This window comes from Plectropomus leopardus, chromosome 3, assembly GCF_008729295.1.
Source record: "Plectropomus leopardus isolate mb chromosome 3, YSFRI_Pleo_2.0, whole genome shotgun sequence".
In the NCBI taxonomy this organism is placed as follows: domain Eukaryota; kingdom Metazoa; phylum Chordata; class Actinopteri; order Perciformes; family Serranidae; genus Plectropomus; species Plectropomus leopardus.
Window position 1 is genome coordinate 1,727,768 of NC_056465.1, and position 18,282 is coordinate 1,746,049.

An 18,282-nucleotide genomic window follows, 5' to 3' on the forward strand; every position below is an offset into this window, starting at 1 on the left:
TTATGCTCTAACATTGACTTTGGGTGTGAGAAATTAACATGAAAACAAGCAGGCAGATTCATCTCAAAGGGAAACTTTGCTGATTTTCAACCAGCTTTGTATCATAACAATGTAGGTAGTATGTGTGGATGAACTGTGGTACACTTGCCACCATCTAATCAGTGCCTGTCCCTACTCTGTTAGACGATTACAGGCTGTGCTTTCGCATTTTCAAATATCCACCAAGGTTATGTCACTGCGCTGTCTATTTCTCACCTAAAATGTTTTCAGAAACATATTTTAGTGCCCTCTTTAGCTGTAAGAGTTTGCGAACAGGAAGTGGGCACCATACAACTTCCTGCACAGTGAAAACCAAGGCTGAAAAAACAGATATCAGACTGTAAAACGAAGCAGCACTGATTAAATAGAAACCAAGATTCTGTTACTGCACTGTTACTCTGTTTCTTGAGTCTGATGGTTTCAGAAACATGTTTTAGTGCATGGTCTGTAATATGAAATTGTTGCCAGCTGGCTCTCCATCAGAGGGAGTATTTATTGGTCCATTGTGGTGCAGTGCATTCTATTAATTGTAGGTTTTCTACCTCTTGAGCAAAAGTGAATGCAGCAGTCGATTTTCACAAGTCATGTAGCAGCAATTTTAAAAGCATTTACATCTTTCTACTGCAGAGACATCCCAGTTTTTCCACTGTCTTTCTGCTGCAGATGCATCTAGTTTTATGAAAAGACCATCTTTCTAGTGGTTAAATACTTCTTTAAGTCTCTTTTGCTTCTTGCTCAACAAAGCAGGACCATAGTATTTAATTCTGGTCCCCATATCAACACAAACTGAGTTATATCACCTTCATTTAGAATGGAGATCAGGCTAATTTCCTGTAGTGTGACTTGGTCATGTCACAACTAAATATTCTCATTAACTTCAAATTTTAACTTTAAATATAATACATTTGGATTACAAATATATCAGACATTCATAAGGAGCGTCACAGTGTTATAATATAATGCAGTGTTTATACTGTCTCTAAAACAACAAGACAGCAGTAAACAGAATATTGGTTTTGATTGATTCTTGGTTTTGAATCGTCTCTGGTCTGGTTGGACTCCATGTTGGACTTGCTTTGGACTCATCTTAAGTGGTCTTGATTGTTGACTTGGCCCTGAACCAAAGATAAAACGTTGTGCTCCTTCATCAATATTCCACCGTCAGAGATCAATAAAATATAATGATGTAACCAGACTGAGGCTTCAGTCTATGTACATCTAATTATGTCAGGTATCTGATCCATCACCCCAGACTGGAGCTGCTGCATCAGCCAGAACTGACTGATGAAGGTGGATGCCAGGGACAGGACTCTAGTGTACCTGTTAAGAAACGATCCATACTCACACACACATACTCCCGTTGCCCCGTCAAGACTGGGCCGACCTTTGTTTTCCTTTGGTTGTTCAGAGGCATGAGAAGCAAAAACATCGTCATTGTAACTGAAGTTTAAAGAACCTTTTGCAAAGACGTTGTGGCAAAAGAAAGAGGAAATAGAATTTGAGGAGGTGTACAGCTTGACTTTGATTTGCATTGTTTTTGTGAGATTCATGCACACGCATATTTTGTTTTGGAATTTTGGTTTGGACCCCATGTGCAACAGCTGTATGCTCAAACATGTTAGAAAGCCACATGCTTTGTGTTTTTAGTTTGTACATTTATTCAGAAGACATTTTTTCTACTTTTTGCTAACAGGGATGGACCTGAATTTTCGGCTATTCAGCTATTCGTTACTTGGGTAGGTATGCGGTTTTCAATTTAGTGATTCGAATATATATATGTATTATTTTTTTTTTGCAGAGGACAAATATCATTTGTGAAAAAAAACATGTCAAATGTTATTTAGAGATTAGTAAGAGTTTGTCAGGTTTATAATAATTGAATTATATATTGATAATTTTATCATTTTATCATTTAAGAATTACATATTGATTATTTTATAATTTTAGCATTTAAGAATTATATATTGATAATTTTTCCATGATAACAAAAAATTGTCACAAGATCTGTAAGTGCAAAAAGTGCATAGAAAAGTATTGTTGAATCAACACCTCAGGAGTTTGAGTTGATATCTCATGATCATTCCTGTCACACACAGTGACAGGAATGATCATTTTACAATATTTATTGTATTTTATAACAGTTATTAAGGTGTTTATTGACTGAGTAGACAGAGCAGGAGAAAACATGTATCTTCGAGAGTGAGGACACTTATAATTTCAGTCTCATAATGAAATTAAACTAATTCAGATCACGGGACGCAGATTATTGTATTGTTGGACTTTTTTAACTTTAGAAACTATAAGGTGTCACAGACACTGTCAAGCAGTCGGAGGTACACCAGGCTGGCGCACAGCGTCTCTCCCTCAGCTGACGGTGAAATCTCTCTATATCCTGAGGCTGAAACTGTCAGAGGTCAGCTGCGGGTGTGCGGTGCCTCTCACTGCTTAACCCCCCACCGACCAAAGCTCTGATTATTCGCCGCTGATCAATGCTGAAGCTCCAAAGCCCAGAAAATGGTATTTGGGACAGCCCTATTTTACAGGTATAGATTTCTCTTAGACTACTTATTATAAGCAAGTCAAAAAATGAATGTCCTTCATGTGAAATTAATGTCCTTAGTGATTCATGACAAAGGTTTTAACAGTAATGGGATATGTAATGAAGGTTTTGCTTAGAAATGTAAGAATTTTACCAACATTAAGATCCTCACCGTCTTTGGGGTGGTGTGGCTCAGGAGATAGAGCACGTCGTCCATCAGTTGGAAGATCAGCCGTTCAGTTCCCAGCTTCTCCTGTCTGCATGTCAAATTGTACCTGGTCAAGGTACAAATACAAAGGTGTTGTCAGTGTGCAAGTAAAAGTTCAACTGGTGAGAAACATTGGCCTCTTGATGTGGCACTGTGTATGGAAGCCTTGTCAACAGTGTATGAACATGCGTTGGCGAATGCAGCGTGTAGTTTAAAAGCACTTTGATTGGTCAGAAGACTAGAAAAGTGTTTTACAAATTCACTTACATATCAGTCAACTTTAGGAAAGTGTCAACATTGGGAATCATTCAGCCTTTGAAAGAATTAAGAGAAAATCAGCTAACAGCTTCTCTGTAGAGGAGAAATAGGATAGATAATACTGAAATGTAAACATAGTCCTGATGTTGAAATAGCCTGTAGTCTAATCTAATCTCTGCTTATTTTTAAGGGCCCGTCAACACATCAACAGTTCTTGCATGAAATGTGAAACTTTTATTCCAGCTTGGCCTTTCATTGACACAACAACAGCGTTTTGGGGGCCTGAAAATGCAAACTTTTTGAAACCGAGTTCCAGAGTGTCATCTTTTGAAAACACCACCCCTTCTGTCGTCTTGGTGGTGCTTCACACTTTACGTTTCAGACAAACAGCCATGCCCGAGTAGGAGGACAACAATAATAACAATGGTGGACTACTGAGCTGTGTTTGTACTGAGTTTTTATTAACTCTCCTCCAGCAAAGCGTAGATTTGTTGCACCATTACTGTGATCAGCTGTCTGTTCTGTCTGTACCTTAGTGAACGATCTCAGTCACTGACAGCTGACTGAGCAACAGAAATGAGTTTCTCGGTAAAGAGAGATGAGAAGAGGAAGAGTGCAGGTTGATGGTGCAGTAAGGGAGACAGATGGAGACAGATTGGAAGAGGCAGGGAATGTGTAAATTGATTTGAAGGTCAAATGATGGTGAATAATTAATAATCATTAGGAGTGGGGAGAGAAAGAACAGCGTACACTGTGGTAATGACTAGGAGACAGACAGAACACGTTAGCAGATAGGGAAAGTGGAATAGACAGACCTATGATGGAGGAAGAGGAGCCTGAGAAGCTGATGGGCTGAGGAGGAAAGAGGAAAAAGTGGGTTAGAGGTGTGAGTGTTGAGCATGCTGTGATAGATGCCAGCACAGCCCTGTGATGCTTAATCTTGCCCTCTTTGTTTCCCTCCCTCTCAAACACATGCACATTAGTCCCCACATGCACACACACACTCACACTCACACTGCCACTATTGAGCTGTGGCCCTGGGGATCAGTGTGTGGAAGTATTTGGAAACGGAGGTTGGCCAATGCCGCAATCGATGTCACACTTCCCTCCCTGTCGCCCAGTTCACTTGTTGTTTCTCATCCCACAGTGCTCTCTCTCCTCCTTCCTGTTGTCTGTGAAACAAGCAGAATGTGAGGGCCCTCTCCCTGAGAGGAATCACTGATTGAATTTGTTGTTTTCTCTGTGCATTGGTGTGGTAGACTTTGCACGTGCATGTGAGTCCCTGTTGTTGTCCCTGAGTTGCTGCAATTTTTTCATCTGTGTGTGGTGGTCTTTGGTATGTTCACGCCTCTGGTCAGTGTCTCCATATGATTGATACAGCTCACCAACCGTCTGTCAGGTTGATTACAAACTGTAAAGCTCTGACTCACCACTGTGAGTTGTACTCTCGGGTAGGACGGCCTGCTCTGGAGACCCGTAGGCTCTTCCATTGGTCCACCTTTATATATAAGGCAATTCTTGGTCTGCTCAGACAATATCTCTGTTTTTATCACACAGAAAAGTACCAGACAGAATTCGTTGCGTTCTCAGGACCTCTTTCTGTGCCAAAATGCTCAGACAGAAATCGGGAAAAGGCCTTTTGGGTATTCTGCACACTCAGCCTGGAATTTGTTGCAGAATGACTTGAAACTCAAAGAGCTGGAGTCATTAAATGTTTTTAAATCTGAAATGAAAGACTGCAAAGCAGATTCTATAGGATGAGGATGTTTGTAGCCTGCCTGGTTGTACAACTGACCACCAGAAAGTTCTCTTTTAATGCTAATTTAAGTGCTTGTAATTTGTATTCTTTCTCCCTTTGTGTCTCTGTCTGCAACTTTGTGTTTTTACTGCTGACTGTCTTGGCCAGGTCTCCCTTGAAAAAGAGATTCTTAATCTCAGTGGGACCAACCTGCTTAAATAAAGGTTAAATAAATGAATGAATTGTAATTGGAAAGAAAGATTAGATAATAAAACAGCTTCTTCAAATTATTACTGGGCCCTGAGGTGTGAATGTGACCGACAGCTCTTTATCAGTCTGCTGCCTGACCCTTCATTAAATCTAATGTCTCCTCTCCCCTCCTCTCCTCTCCTCTCCTCTCTCCTCTCCTCTCCTCTCCTCTCCTCTCCTCTCAGGACGTCTCCCTTCAGGTGGAACACTGGTACGAAGGAGCGGATGCTGATCAAGGTGACAGACAGGGAGCCCAGCTTTTTGGCCCACCAGGGAAATGGTTACTCCCCCTGCGATCCCCCCACCCCTGGTCCTCCCTCTGGAGGAGGCACCACCTCACGAACCCGCCGCTCCTCTGGAGGAAACCCGCCTCCAGAACCCGAGGGCTCCCCTGTTCTCTATGGGGACCGCCGTCAGTCCCCCTTCTTGAAGCGGGCTGAGCTGGGCGGCACCGGCACTCACCGCCGCTCCTCAGCCGACTCCCAGCCTCCCTCACCCCGCTACGCCTACGAACCCCCACTTTACGAGGAGCCGCCTTCAGAGTACCAATCCCCTCCCATCTATGAGGAGCCTCCCACTGACATGCACCTCTCAGACTCCTCCTCCTTCTACGGCACTGGCAAGTCACCTGCTCGCAAATCTTCGGCCCCCCTCTATCACTCCCCCAAGCAAGGCCAGTCGCCCTACGGCCAGCTGGTGCTGACCCGGCAAAAGTGTCCAGAGAAGACCCAGAGTCTGGAGTACAGTCCTGTGGGGAAGGAGTACGTCAAGCAGCTGGTGTATGTGGAGCAGTCATCTTCCAGCCCGCGCTTCAAGACAGCCGACCGCCTGCTGCGTTATGGCACCACGGGGGGCTATGGTGGCTCATATGGGGGGTCCTATACTCTGCAGCACAGCCAGTCTCTGATTAGAGACCCCCGCCTACTGCTGGACTACAGTGGGGAGGGGGGAGAGGGAGGCCAGAGGCTGCTTTATGAGGACTCCATATCCTGGACATCCAGTCAGACCCACTCCCTCTCCTCCTCCTCCACAGGTGGTCCCGGAGCGTTCTCTCCTGGAGGTAACCGCAAACGGAAGAGCCGCAAGCCGTCCCTCCCCCAGGAACTGGCACGCTGCGGGGGCCCGGAAGGAGAGCTGGCAGGCACAGCGTCCGAGGCCATGCTGGCCCAGGCCCGGCTGGCGTGGGAGGCCCAGCAGGTGATGAAACAGAGGAGCAGTTGGGACTCTGGGCAGGGTGGGGGGGCGGCCCAGGGCGGTGGCTCCAAAGACGGTTATGAGAGTGACGGGGCAGTGCCTCTGCCGTTACCGGGGCCAGTGGTGAGGGCGTTCAGTGAGGACGAGGCGCTGGCGCAGAGCGACGGACACCACTGGAAACGCAGCACCTTCGATCGGCTGGGCTTCCCTCAGGCCCTGCTGGAGAAGAGCCTCTCTGTCCAGACCAACCTGGCCTCCCCAGAGCCTTACCTCCACCCCTCACAGGTACTGCTGCATGCTGGGAGTCTGTCCACAGTTAACAGGAGAGGATAATTTCAGTTTATCACAACTTTGGTCTTATTGTCATAGTTTGGTCAATAGTTCTGTCAGTTTACGAGCTGTCTGACCGTTGTGTTTCTTGCCCCAGCTTTGTTGGAGTGATGTCACCATGTTCCCAGATCTAAATTATTTGGATGACTAAATTGTTATTACAACAGATAGAAATGATGGACAGACTTTTTTCAACATTTGATCAAAAAATGGTTCGCTATAATTTTAGTTTTTCACAAAGTGAAAAGCAGATGTGAATTCTAGAACACTGTGGTGTTATTTGAGGACATGAAGGTATGGAGCCAGGTGTGGGGTGTGTTAAATGATTTTCAGATGTTGTGCAGAGCTGTTGTGGCTGCAGTATAATCTGAATTATAAATGAGAGCAGCTGATCAATTACAGAGCCACAGAGCGGAAGTCTTACCTGGAACTGCAGCCGTCACACACGCGCACACACGCACATATATACACACACCTAGATAGTAAGACATATGATGTGCAAATGTGGTTATTGAACCTGCCTAACTATGTTCTAATTACCTGCCATCCTCCAGCCCACACCAGTGAAGAAAGAAATCCTCGATTAGCAAAAGCTGCATCTTCCTCTGGAGAGTTTAGCTCTAGTTAGGTAAAACATCCTGGGACAATTTAAAGCATGCGCATCATGACACAATACAGCCAGCACTGGAAATGTTTCACTATACTTTTATATATCACATGATCTGCACCAGCCAATGGAGGGGCCTAATTGTCAGAGAAATGTAGATGCTCAGACCTCGGCTTGGGTGGTATTTTTTTTTTTCTTTTTTATCTTCCTCAAATTACACTGGGGTGTGCAGTATATGATGGTATATGTGTACAAAAAAAAGAGTAAAAGCTGGGTTGCTTATGCTAGAGGTCGTTGTAGCATGTTTCTTGATGTAATTGGCCTTCTGGAGCTAGTCTTGCTGGATTTAAATACTTATGGCCCATAGAATAATGAATATTTTGGAAATAAGTGTTCTTCCTGCTAGAGGACCTGAGGGCATCTGTTGCAGCAGCAAATTCTGACAAACCAGTGGGCTGAATGGAGATGATGTGTTGAATAAATCATGTGGCTAATAAACTCCTTTTGTAGTTGGAAGAAGTCCTCAGGTTGAAGTTATGTGTGGTAATACTCCCAAAGAAAAGTTTTTTTTTTTTTGTTTTTTTTTAGTCCTGCAATATTCTCCCCACTACTGGCAGCCACCATCTTTCTCATTTAAGCTGCCTGTTCCATCAATAGACACTTACCTCTGGTGGTGCATGCTGAGCATTACAATGCATCTCTTTAACACAAGGTACAAGGTAACTTTATTGTTATTTTTCTTAAACTTAGTTATAGAAGAAATTAAATTTAAGGTGACCCTAAATCCTGCTACATCTGTTTGGCATCGAAGTAGGAGTTGAGGAGTCTCACAGCCTGGGGAAAGAAGCTGCTCTGTAGTCTGGTGGTTCTGCAGTGGATACTTCTGTATCTTTGTCCAGTTGGCAGCAGGATGAACAGACTGTGGCTGGGGTGGCAGCTGTCTTTCATATTCTCTGTGCAGACACCTCACTTCACTGAGGTCACTGATGCTCTGTAGAGGGGAACCAGTGATGTTCTAGGCAGCTTTAATTACTTGCTGTAGAGCCTTCCTGTCCTGGGCCGTGCATAAACCATGCCAGTTGGTGATGTTCCAGTCAGTATGCTTTATATTGCTCCTCTGTAGAAGTTAACCAGGATCTTGCTCTGGAATTTAGCCTTCCTAAGTTCCCGTAGGAAGTAGAGCCTTTTCTGTGCTTTTTGGTGGGTTTTTGGGTGGTGATGTGTGATGACGAAGATAGGTCCTCAGTGATAATAATTCCAAGGAACCTATAGCTGTTCACCTGCTCCACCTCAGCTCAACTGATGTAGACAGGGGTGTGTGTCTTTGCCTCCTTCTTTCTAAAATCAACAATCAGCTCCTCGGTTTTTACTGACATTGAGCTGTAGGTTGTTCTCTGTGCACCACTCAGCAAGATTGTCGATTTTTTGATGATTGTCGATTTTGTATGAACTCTCATCGTTGTTTGTAATACGGCCAATGATGGTGGTGTCGTCCGCATACTTCACAATAGAGTTCTCCTGATGTCTGGGAGTGCAGTCATGGGTGTACAGTGTGAACAGGAGGGGGCTGAGCACACAGCCCTGGGGGAATCTAGTGTCGAGCACTAATGTAGAGGAGGTGAGACTGCCAATCCTAACTCTCTGGGGTCTGCATGTAAGGAAGTCCAGTATCCAGTTGCAGAGTGTTGTACTAAAGCACAGAGTGTTAAGTTTTCCAATCAGCTTTTTGGGAGAGATTGTGTTGAATGCTGACCTGAAGTCAACAAACAGCATCCTGATGTAGCTGTTGTTATTCTCCAAGTGAGTGAAGACTGAGTGAAGAGCAGTAGATATGGCATCCTCTGTGGATCTGTTGGTTCTGAAAGCATACTGGTGAGGATCAAGGCTGGCAGGGATGTTGTCTTTGATGTGCTGGAGAACCAATTTCTCCAGCACTTCATCAGGATGGGGGTAAGAGCCACAGGAACGATGATGACTGTCTTGAGGCAGGAGGGAACAGTCTCTTGTGTGAGTGAGATGTTAAAAATGTCAGTTAAAACATTAACAAGCTGATCGGCACAAGTTTTTAGTATGCATCCTGGAATGTTGTCTGGGCCTGTGGAATTCACTCTCAGCAGAAGTTGTCTCACATCTGCTGTGCTCACTGAGAGTGGCCGGTCCTCTGGCGGTGGAGTAGACTTCACAGCTGAGTCTTGATTAAGGAGGTCGAAGCGAGCGTAAAATGTGTTTTCAGCTCGTCCGGCATCTTGGCCTCACACATGATGGGGGCGCTCCTGCTTCTGGAGCCTGTGACATTTTCAATCGCCTGCCACATATCTTTGGTGGTGATGCTGCTGAGGTCTCTCTCCAGTCTCTGCTGATGTCTCCTCTTAACCTCCTTGATGCCAGCTCTCAGTTTTGCTCTGACTATGATGTATGCCTCCTTGTCCCCTGACTGAAAGGCAGCTTTTTTAAGCTCTGAGAAGAGCCTTCACCTCCCTATTTATCCAGGCTTTCTGGTTGGAGAATGATCTCACCGTCTTTGTGATCACCACGTCATCAACACATTTGCTGATATATGATGTCACAGAAGATGCATATTTTGATCGATTGATCTTGTTGTCTTGAGTGGCAGCATCTTTGAACATCTGTGTGCTCAAAACATTCCTGTAGAGCTTCTGTAGCTTCACCTGTCCACACTTTAACAGCTTTAACTGTTGGTATGAGCCTTTCTATCATGGGAACATGGGAATGAGATGAGTCTCTGTGTAGGTCACCAAAGGAACACTGGAATATGCCTTCATTAGAGTTAAAGGGTTTACTCTGAAGATGCAGTCATGTTACACTGTAAGTCACTAACTGAACCAGAAAGAAAATGTGTGTGTTAATGTGCCAGAAATGTGGGATGTGATGATCGGTTACTGTGAGTTCATGTGAGAGTTACAAACACATGAACGACCCTCCGAGGTTGTAATTATGAGTGGGGAAATTGGTGATGTTTCAGGGCATGCATAAACATGGCGGGCAAAAGTCAATGTTTGGTCAATGGGAAGAAACTTTCAAATGAATTCATGTGTTAAATATTAATTTTTAATCACGCTAAGTTTAACATGGTATTAATGTTAACACTGTCCATGTACAGTTAACTAGATAAAATATAAAAATTGATACCAATATAATATATACAAATATATTCAAATTAATAAAATATATTTTAAAAATAACTAATATGTAAGAATATAAATAAACTGGAAACAGCTATCAGCCTCTTGTTTAAACACTTAAACACACTGAAATGCAACTCATCTTCTTAATCTTCCATGTTGTTTACGACCTCTAAGCACATGAACACAACAAAGTCGGAAGAATGACTTCCCAACTCGGAAACTCGGACTTACAACATCACATGAATGCAGCATTACATCCAAACAGATGGATGTTCAGCGTTGTTCTCATGTGATGTAAAGACACAGACATGAAATGAACACATAAGCACTGGTTAGTATGATGTGCATTTATCTGAGCTCTCAGAGGCCCCAAGGACATAAGAGGGCTGGGAAGCACTTAGCCTAGAGGAGAAAAGGCTGTTGCTCCTCTCTGTCTGTCTACTCCCTACATTTTTTTTTCTCGCTTCTTTTCTCTTTAAATTCAGCAATGCAACACTTCAGTCTAAAGCTGAGAGCGTGAAGGAATAAATCTGCTGAGCACAATCCACCTTTGAAGGAAGAGAAAGAAAGGCATTTTATTCAGCAGCAGAGAAGAACTGAGGATACTGGACTAGTTGTTATGTAAATTGCAGCCACCATTATGGAAGCTATAGTTGTCAACCACAAACAAAATCTGAATGAACCTTTATCCCACAGAAATCTCAAAGACATTGAACAACAAGTGAATGCAGCATTGTATCTGTTCAATATTTTGTGTTTTTTGGGTTTTTTTTAAAAAAAAAAACATGTTTATTCACTTTCTTTCTGAGAGAGTTCAGACTGATATCAGTCTCATGTCTGTGTTGAGGACACATCTGGAGTCAGAATGGGCTTGGCCACAGCTTAGCATAAAAACTGGGAGCTGAGGAAACAGTAAGCTCATCGCTGTCCAAAGTAAAAAAAAAAAATCAATAAAATACATTAAAAAATACACCTACCCACACCTCTGAGGACCACTCATTATCATGGTATATCTTGCTTATCCAACCTGTATACAAACAGACATATAAAAACAACAATTTATTTCTAGCTGTTTTATGCAGTGACTGTGTGGAGCTTTCTGAAGTCTTGTTATCAGATGTTGCTAGGTTACACATCTGCCATCCCACACTGTAGGAGACACTGCACAGATATAAAAGGTGGATGGATGAACTGCTGTTCATCAAGTAACAGTTGCAGCAGATAACTCCCACTGAAACCACAAGCAGACATTTCCCTTTGAGTATGGCGAAAAAACAAACCAGATACAGCATGTTAATGATAGAGCTTTAGAGATGCTGGTAGGTGTAGTTTTGAAATCTGGACAGAGTCAGGCTAGCTGTTTTTAACCTGCTATGCCAAGCTAGGATAACCACATTATGGCTCTAGCACTGATAGACTGGGCAGACTGGAATCCAACTCCTCATCTAATGTTGGAAAAAAATCAAACAAGCCTATTTCTGAAAATGTTGAACTATTCCTTTGGCTGAAAATGAAGTATTTTTTTTTTTTATAACTACTAGGAGTTATTTAAAAAAAAACAACTTTAAATAATAATAATTATTATTATTTAAAATTAAGTCATTTTTAAATAACTACTAGTGGTTATATAAAATATTCCATCTTCAGTCCCTCCAGGATTTTGTAATGGATTTGCAATCACAAAAGTTCATGCAAATCCATTTTGTGCAACCTTTCAATTTTTGTCCAATAACTGCAACTTTAGCACCAATTTTATGTGTTTAAACAGGTAAAATCTCATTTCATTGTAGAGTTGCGTGCAGCATTTTGATTCGCTCAGCCTCTCTTTCTCTCTATTTATCAAGAGACTGCTGCTGCGGAGCTTTAGTGGTCTTGGACAGTCACACATACACACATATTAGGGCATGTACACATATTATTTATGTAATCGATGTAAACTGTAAACTAGTGCTAAACGGGCAGTGACATAAACTGTATATAAGATGGACAACGCGCCCCCACTAATCCCCACTATGCTAAATTGAATTTTAAAAATGCTGGATGCGGTCGCTGCCATCTTGTGCTGGTGATGTAATTGAGAGCTGCGCTGTAGCGATATCTGTGGTGGGAGAGTTCCCTCCAAAACTCCTTTGTTGAACGTGGGCACATGGATTGGCTGTCACAGCTGTCAGTCATGGCAGAAAATCGTTTTTTTGTAGATTTGAATAACTCATTAAAACCAAACTTATCATAAAATCACTTGAACAAACATCAGGCTGATGAGAACTACCTTCAGTGTCTTTGGGAAATTTTATTTTATTTTTTCTCTGGTGGTAACATTCCAAGATGCATTCAAAACATGAGCAGCTTTATTTCTGTTGCAGCCACTGCACTAGCCATCATTATTTCCAATCCAAGGCCACATAGGTGTGTTATGAAGCCATAATGGAAAGGCGAGCCCCTTATACATGGGAGCAGCCACGTATGAGGGATTTCTGGGAGGTGATAGTTCACGATTTCACAGAGGAATTCTGGATTCAAAACTTCTGGATGATCTGCTCAACTTTTCAAGAGTTATGTGATGCAGTAACAGCTCTTGTAGCTCCTGCTGCATCATGGGGGAGCCAGTTCCTACTGACAAGCACATAGCTATAGCATCATGTGACCTAGAAAAGACTGAAAAGTGTTTCCATTGCAGTTTTGAAAAATATGTCTTTTTCCAAACACCTGAAATACCACCTGCAAGGGTAAAAACTTTTTTCAATAATTTTGAGTCACCAAAATACAACACAATGCACTCTAAAATAACAGTTCTCACATGTCTCCATGGCAACATTATATTACAGTACTACAGTATAAAGTACTTCCTTCATGTTAACTGTCTTCCATACAGTCGACTGTCTGTCTAGCAGCTGCTGTAAGTAGGAGGATACCATGAAAGGCTCCTGAAGCTGTCAGGTTCACGTCTCTCTCTGAAGAACTTCTCTTGCATCATGTTTTTTTTGATCCACAGCAGTTAGATTATTTCAATCAACACACTGAGGAATAAATGGACTCTTTGTTGCACTGCAGTAACCTTGTGCATATTGACGTATTAACACGTCAGTATTAATCTCAGTCAGCTCCCTCTGAGCGCTGGAGGAACTTTCAGCTCTCAATCCTCTCTAATGTTCTGCAGCCGCAGCTCAGACATGACTGACACTGTCCGTTTCCTCTCTCCCCCTCTGTCTGTCCTCCTCTCTACTCTGTGTCTTCACCTATCAGTCGGAGGACCTCGGAGCCTGTGCCCAGTTTGAGGCTAGTCGAAATGCCAGGAATATGATGCCGAGCGCCAGCTGTGGCATTTTCCCAGAGTTCACCCTGAGAAAGCCCTCCTCGGAGACCGACATCGAGAACTGGGCATCCAAGCACTTCAACAAACACACACAGGTAGACAGCAGGATGTGTGGGTGTGACTGTGGTGGGCTTTTGTTGCTATTTCTGTCTTCACTATTTATAAAGTTGTCTCAACAATATTGTGGAATGTCTTGAAATAGTTCTCATTTGAAAATGCACAGCAGTCAAAGACATGCTGATGTCCTTTCAGCTTTGTCAGAGTTTCAACATTTCAGCTCATATGTCACATACTATGAACTGATCTGTTAAAAATGGCTGCTGATGTCATACTGGGGACACACTGTTAGTGGTAAAACCTGCTAAATATATATTGTTTCTGTGATCAGCTGATCACTAATCAGGTTTAGCTTCTCAATAAATAACACAGGAGCTGAGCTGAAGGCTCATTCTTGACCTTTGAAACAGCAGCTCAACTAAAACTCTCAACACAAGATTCATATTGTTTCTGGCCACAAGAAACTTCAGAAACTTAAAAAAACTGTTTTGTTTTTGGAAAAAAAGCTCTGATCTGAGAATTTGTATTTGTATATAAAATTCATATAGAACCATGTTTTTCATCCCAACATACACCACAACCCCCTTACTACAGCCAGGTCATAGTAAGCTCTGGGAACCTTAATTAGTAGACAAAGTCCAGCCCAGAGGGGTCCAGTAGGTTCATAAGTATTCTGGTTATTTTGAGCACAGTCCACATCTGCTATTGAAACTCACTCCAAATAATATCCAACCAAACTGATCTTTCACTTCTCTCAGAAGTGTCTGCGTCTTTGTCCATTTCACAACATGTGTGCATGTGTAGTGTTTTTTTTAATGAATAACTAGAATAGAATTTTAAAGAGCATCTTGCTATTAGTATTACAGCTCAACATAATGATTATTTCAGTTTATTTGTTTGGTAATATTGTATTTGGTGTGTATGAAAGAATTTGAAGGCTTCAAATTGAATTATTCAAAAGAAAAACAAAGGATAGTGAAAGTGTTTCACACAGTAAATTGCTATCTGTTTCTTCTGTGTGGTGTCCCGTATCTGTCTGTCATTGTCTTCTGTGATCTGAGATTTTAATGTTAGGCCCCATAAAATCCAGATGAGATTTAAAGGAATGCTTTGATGATTTTTTAACCACCTTTGTATCAAAACAATCTTGTAAAATGTGTATATGAACTGCAGTAAACCTCCCCACATCTAACCAGCAAAACTCCACCGGATTTGAAAATGTCCCAGATGACAAAACCTGTCTTCTGGGACATTTTTTACCAGCTCTTGGGTCTTTTGCACTGCCTGTTTCTCTCCTAAAATGTTTTCAGAGATGGATTTTAGTGCCCTGTTTAGCAGTTATATCAAGAGTTTGTGAACAGAAAGTGGGTACCAGGCCAAAAAACTGAGATCTAACAGTAAAACTAATCAAATCAAATATGAACCAAGATTCTGTTTCTGAGTTGCATATATCTCTGCTCAAATGTTTTCAGAAGTGTGTTCACTCATTTTTTGACATACCATAATATGACTTTTTTCCTGTTTGTTATGACATACTATACTATGACTTTTTTTGCATTTTTATGACATACTGTACTATGACTATTTCCATTTAAATGACATAATATACTATGACTTTATTGCATTTCTATGACATACTAAACTTTGACTTTATTTCATTTTAATGACATTATATAATGGCTTTTTTTGCATTTTAATTACATATGACCTTTTTTTGCATTTTTATGACATATTATACTATGACTCTTCATTTCAGTGACATACTATGCTATGACCACTTTCATTTTAAGACATATACTATAACATACATATAATACATATACTATATACTATACAGTATATACTATTGACATACTATACAATATTATTGACATACTACACTGACTTTTTTGCATTTTAATGACATACCACAATTCTTTTTGAAAATTTTATGACATACTATACTATGCATTTATTGACATTCTGTTATGACTTATTATTTGCATTTTAATGACATATTACACTATGACTCTTTTTAGATTTTCATGACATACTATACTATATTTTTTTGCATTTTGTGACATACTGTACTATGATTTGTTGTATTTTAATGACATACTATACTATGACTTTTTTGTGATTTCATGAGACAAGCATGTAGTTCAATTCTTATCCAGGGCAGGTGGCTTTTAAAGCCCAGTAGCTAAATGAAATGGTTAAATACGCTCGTAGAAACGGTCTCCATGTGCAGGGTGCTGGTGGTGTGGTGGTTTAACTGTCTCAATACCAATACCAAGGATGGCCAAGAAATATGGCTTCGATTCTTACCCAGGGCAGGTGAATTTTAAAGTCCAGCAGCCAAATAAAAAGGTTTAATGCGCCCAGAGAAAGTGACACCATGTACAGTAGCCTCGGTCCCCAATGTATGAATGTGTGTGTGAATGGGCGAATGTGATGTGTAGTGTAAAAACACTGTAAGTGTTGGGAAGATTAGAAGACATTACAAGTGCAGGTCCACTTACCTTTTGATTAACCCGAATTCTACACATATAAAGTCTTCACAGATGAATGAAAGTAGTAATAGTGGTAGTATGCTTTGGCCTGGGACTGAAAGGATTTCAGTTCACTTTGAGTTCTGGATATGATATTGATGTCAAGCGTCCCTTTGCTTTAACATCTCATTGTGCACACCTTATACTGTATACTGCTACTGTGCAGTTATCAGTGTTTTATGAGCATGATAAAAGCTGTAACTGCAGTCAGTGTGTTGACATGCACAGTTAAGTAGAGCTACATTGATAGCTTGATTAGGCCATGTTATTGGAATACTGTCCCGTCCCAGTATTTAAGCAATGGGGGATACTTTTTTTTATTGACAGAATATGTCCAACTCCACCACAGTAGGTGGAGATATGCACAATCATGACTGTTTATTTACAATTCAAAAAAAAGAAAAAATGCTGCGTCATGCACATATAATCAAACAGCGCTGAACAACCTCTGTCTTCATTGATTAGTTTAATTCACTTAAAAAATTATACTATACAAAACCATGAAAAAAATGTTATATGATAGCATGTCGTCCAAAATTATCACAAAAATGTCACAGTATATAGAATATAGTCCAAAATCATGAAAAAACGTGTAGTATGACTGGGATTTGAGGGATTTGAATATGTTATATCAAAAACATGAAACAAACTGATGTTTAAGTGTACACTATATTTTTTTCCTTTTTGCCCTGATGTTGTGGGACTTTATTTATCAAAGGAGGGGGGTGACTGGGGTGTGACTTTTTTTAATTTAAAATAAATAGCCATTGGAAGTTGTATGTCACTTACCTAAGCCAAAATCAAAAACACAAACTTACACAGTCCCTATCCCTCACCACCAAGGGAGGCCGGCATGGTGACTTAGCAGCATGCAAGGAACGTCTGTTTCAGAATTATTTGGGTGTGTTAGTCCAACTTTGAGAAATTCGATTTAGTTAGATTTCAGTCACACTAACATGTTTTTTTTAAAGATATTTTTTTGGGTGTTTTTGCCTTTAATTGATAGGACAGCACAAGTGTGAAATGGGGAGAGAGAGAGGGAATGACATGCAACAAAGGGCCGAGGCTGGAGTTGAACCTGGGGCCGCTGCAGTGAGGACACAGCCTCTATACATGGGGTTCCTGCTCTATCCACTGAGCCACCAGACACCCCCACTAACATGTTTACATGTATTTTAAAAGTCCAGTTTTAGTCGGTCTGGCACAGTGATTGACCTTTTCTAACATTATGTAAACATATTGACTATCTTTCCTTGTTTCTCTGCCTCTCCTCTAACCCTCTCTGTTTCTCTTCTCTTGTGTCTCTCTCCATCTCTTGCTTGTTTCTTCAGGGTCTGTTTAGAAGGAAAGTGTCCATTGCCAACATGCTGGCCTGGAGCAGTGAGCCCATCAAGAAGCCCATGATTGTGACCTCAGACCGCACCGTCAAGAAGGAAGCAGTGGACATCTTCAAGCTCATTCAGACCTTCATGGGAGACCGTCGCTCCAAAGCCGACTCCCTCTCTGTGGCTCTGGAGGTCAGCCTGAACCACTCTTCTGCCACAGCTCAGGGTCCAAACTGGAGCTCTTCCTTACACTCATTTGACCTTGCACAGAGCAATTATTCACACTAATTTCTTTATATCTCACTTTGATATCCCTCTCAAGGGGTTCTTCTTTTCAATAGTTAGTTCACTCAAAAAACATTCAGTCATTATCTACTCACCCTTATGCCGACGGAAAGCCAAGTGAAGTTTTATAGTCCACAAAACACTGTTGGAGGTTCACCAAGAAAATAACTTGTTGCACTCATCTTTTAAACAACTGAAACAAATGGTGACCAGGATTCGGATGTTCTAAAAATACATAATAAAATCATAAAATGTCTCCATACTGCTCTTCTGAAGTAATCCAAGTGTCCTAAAGCCCCGACGTGCCAAGTTGTTTCGAAAAACTTCACTGGTGTAATGTTTTTAGCCTTGTTGTTGCCTTTAACTTATGGTGTGGGAGCCACGTTCACATATGTGCGCTCGCACAAGACCAGCAAGAGCTTGTAGTATCTGCATGCCAGAAAGTCGGAAAATTTCCTTTTAT

At 41.5% G+C, this 18,282-nt stretch overlaps 1 protein-coding gene across 1 annotated transcript in view; it reads left to right on the forward strand.

Moving 5' to 3' along the window:
• The window catches only part of arhgap39 (Rho GTPase activating protein 39), a 119,622-nt gene that overhangs the window by 90,124 nt on the left and 11,216 nt on the right, over positions 1-18,282 (forward strand). The window contains exons 3-5 of the mRNA XM_042512818.1: positions 5,217-6,510; positions 13,552-13,716; positions 17,541-17,726. Of these exons, the coding sequence (XP_042368752.1) occupies positions 5,217-6,510; positions 13,552-13,716; positions 17,541-17,726 (1,645 nt within the window). The remainder of the gene's footprint in view (positions 1-5,216; positions 6,511-13,551; positions 13,717-17,540; positions 17,727-18,282) is intronic.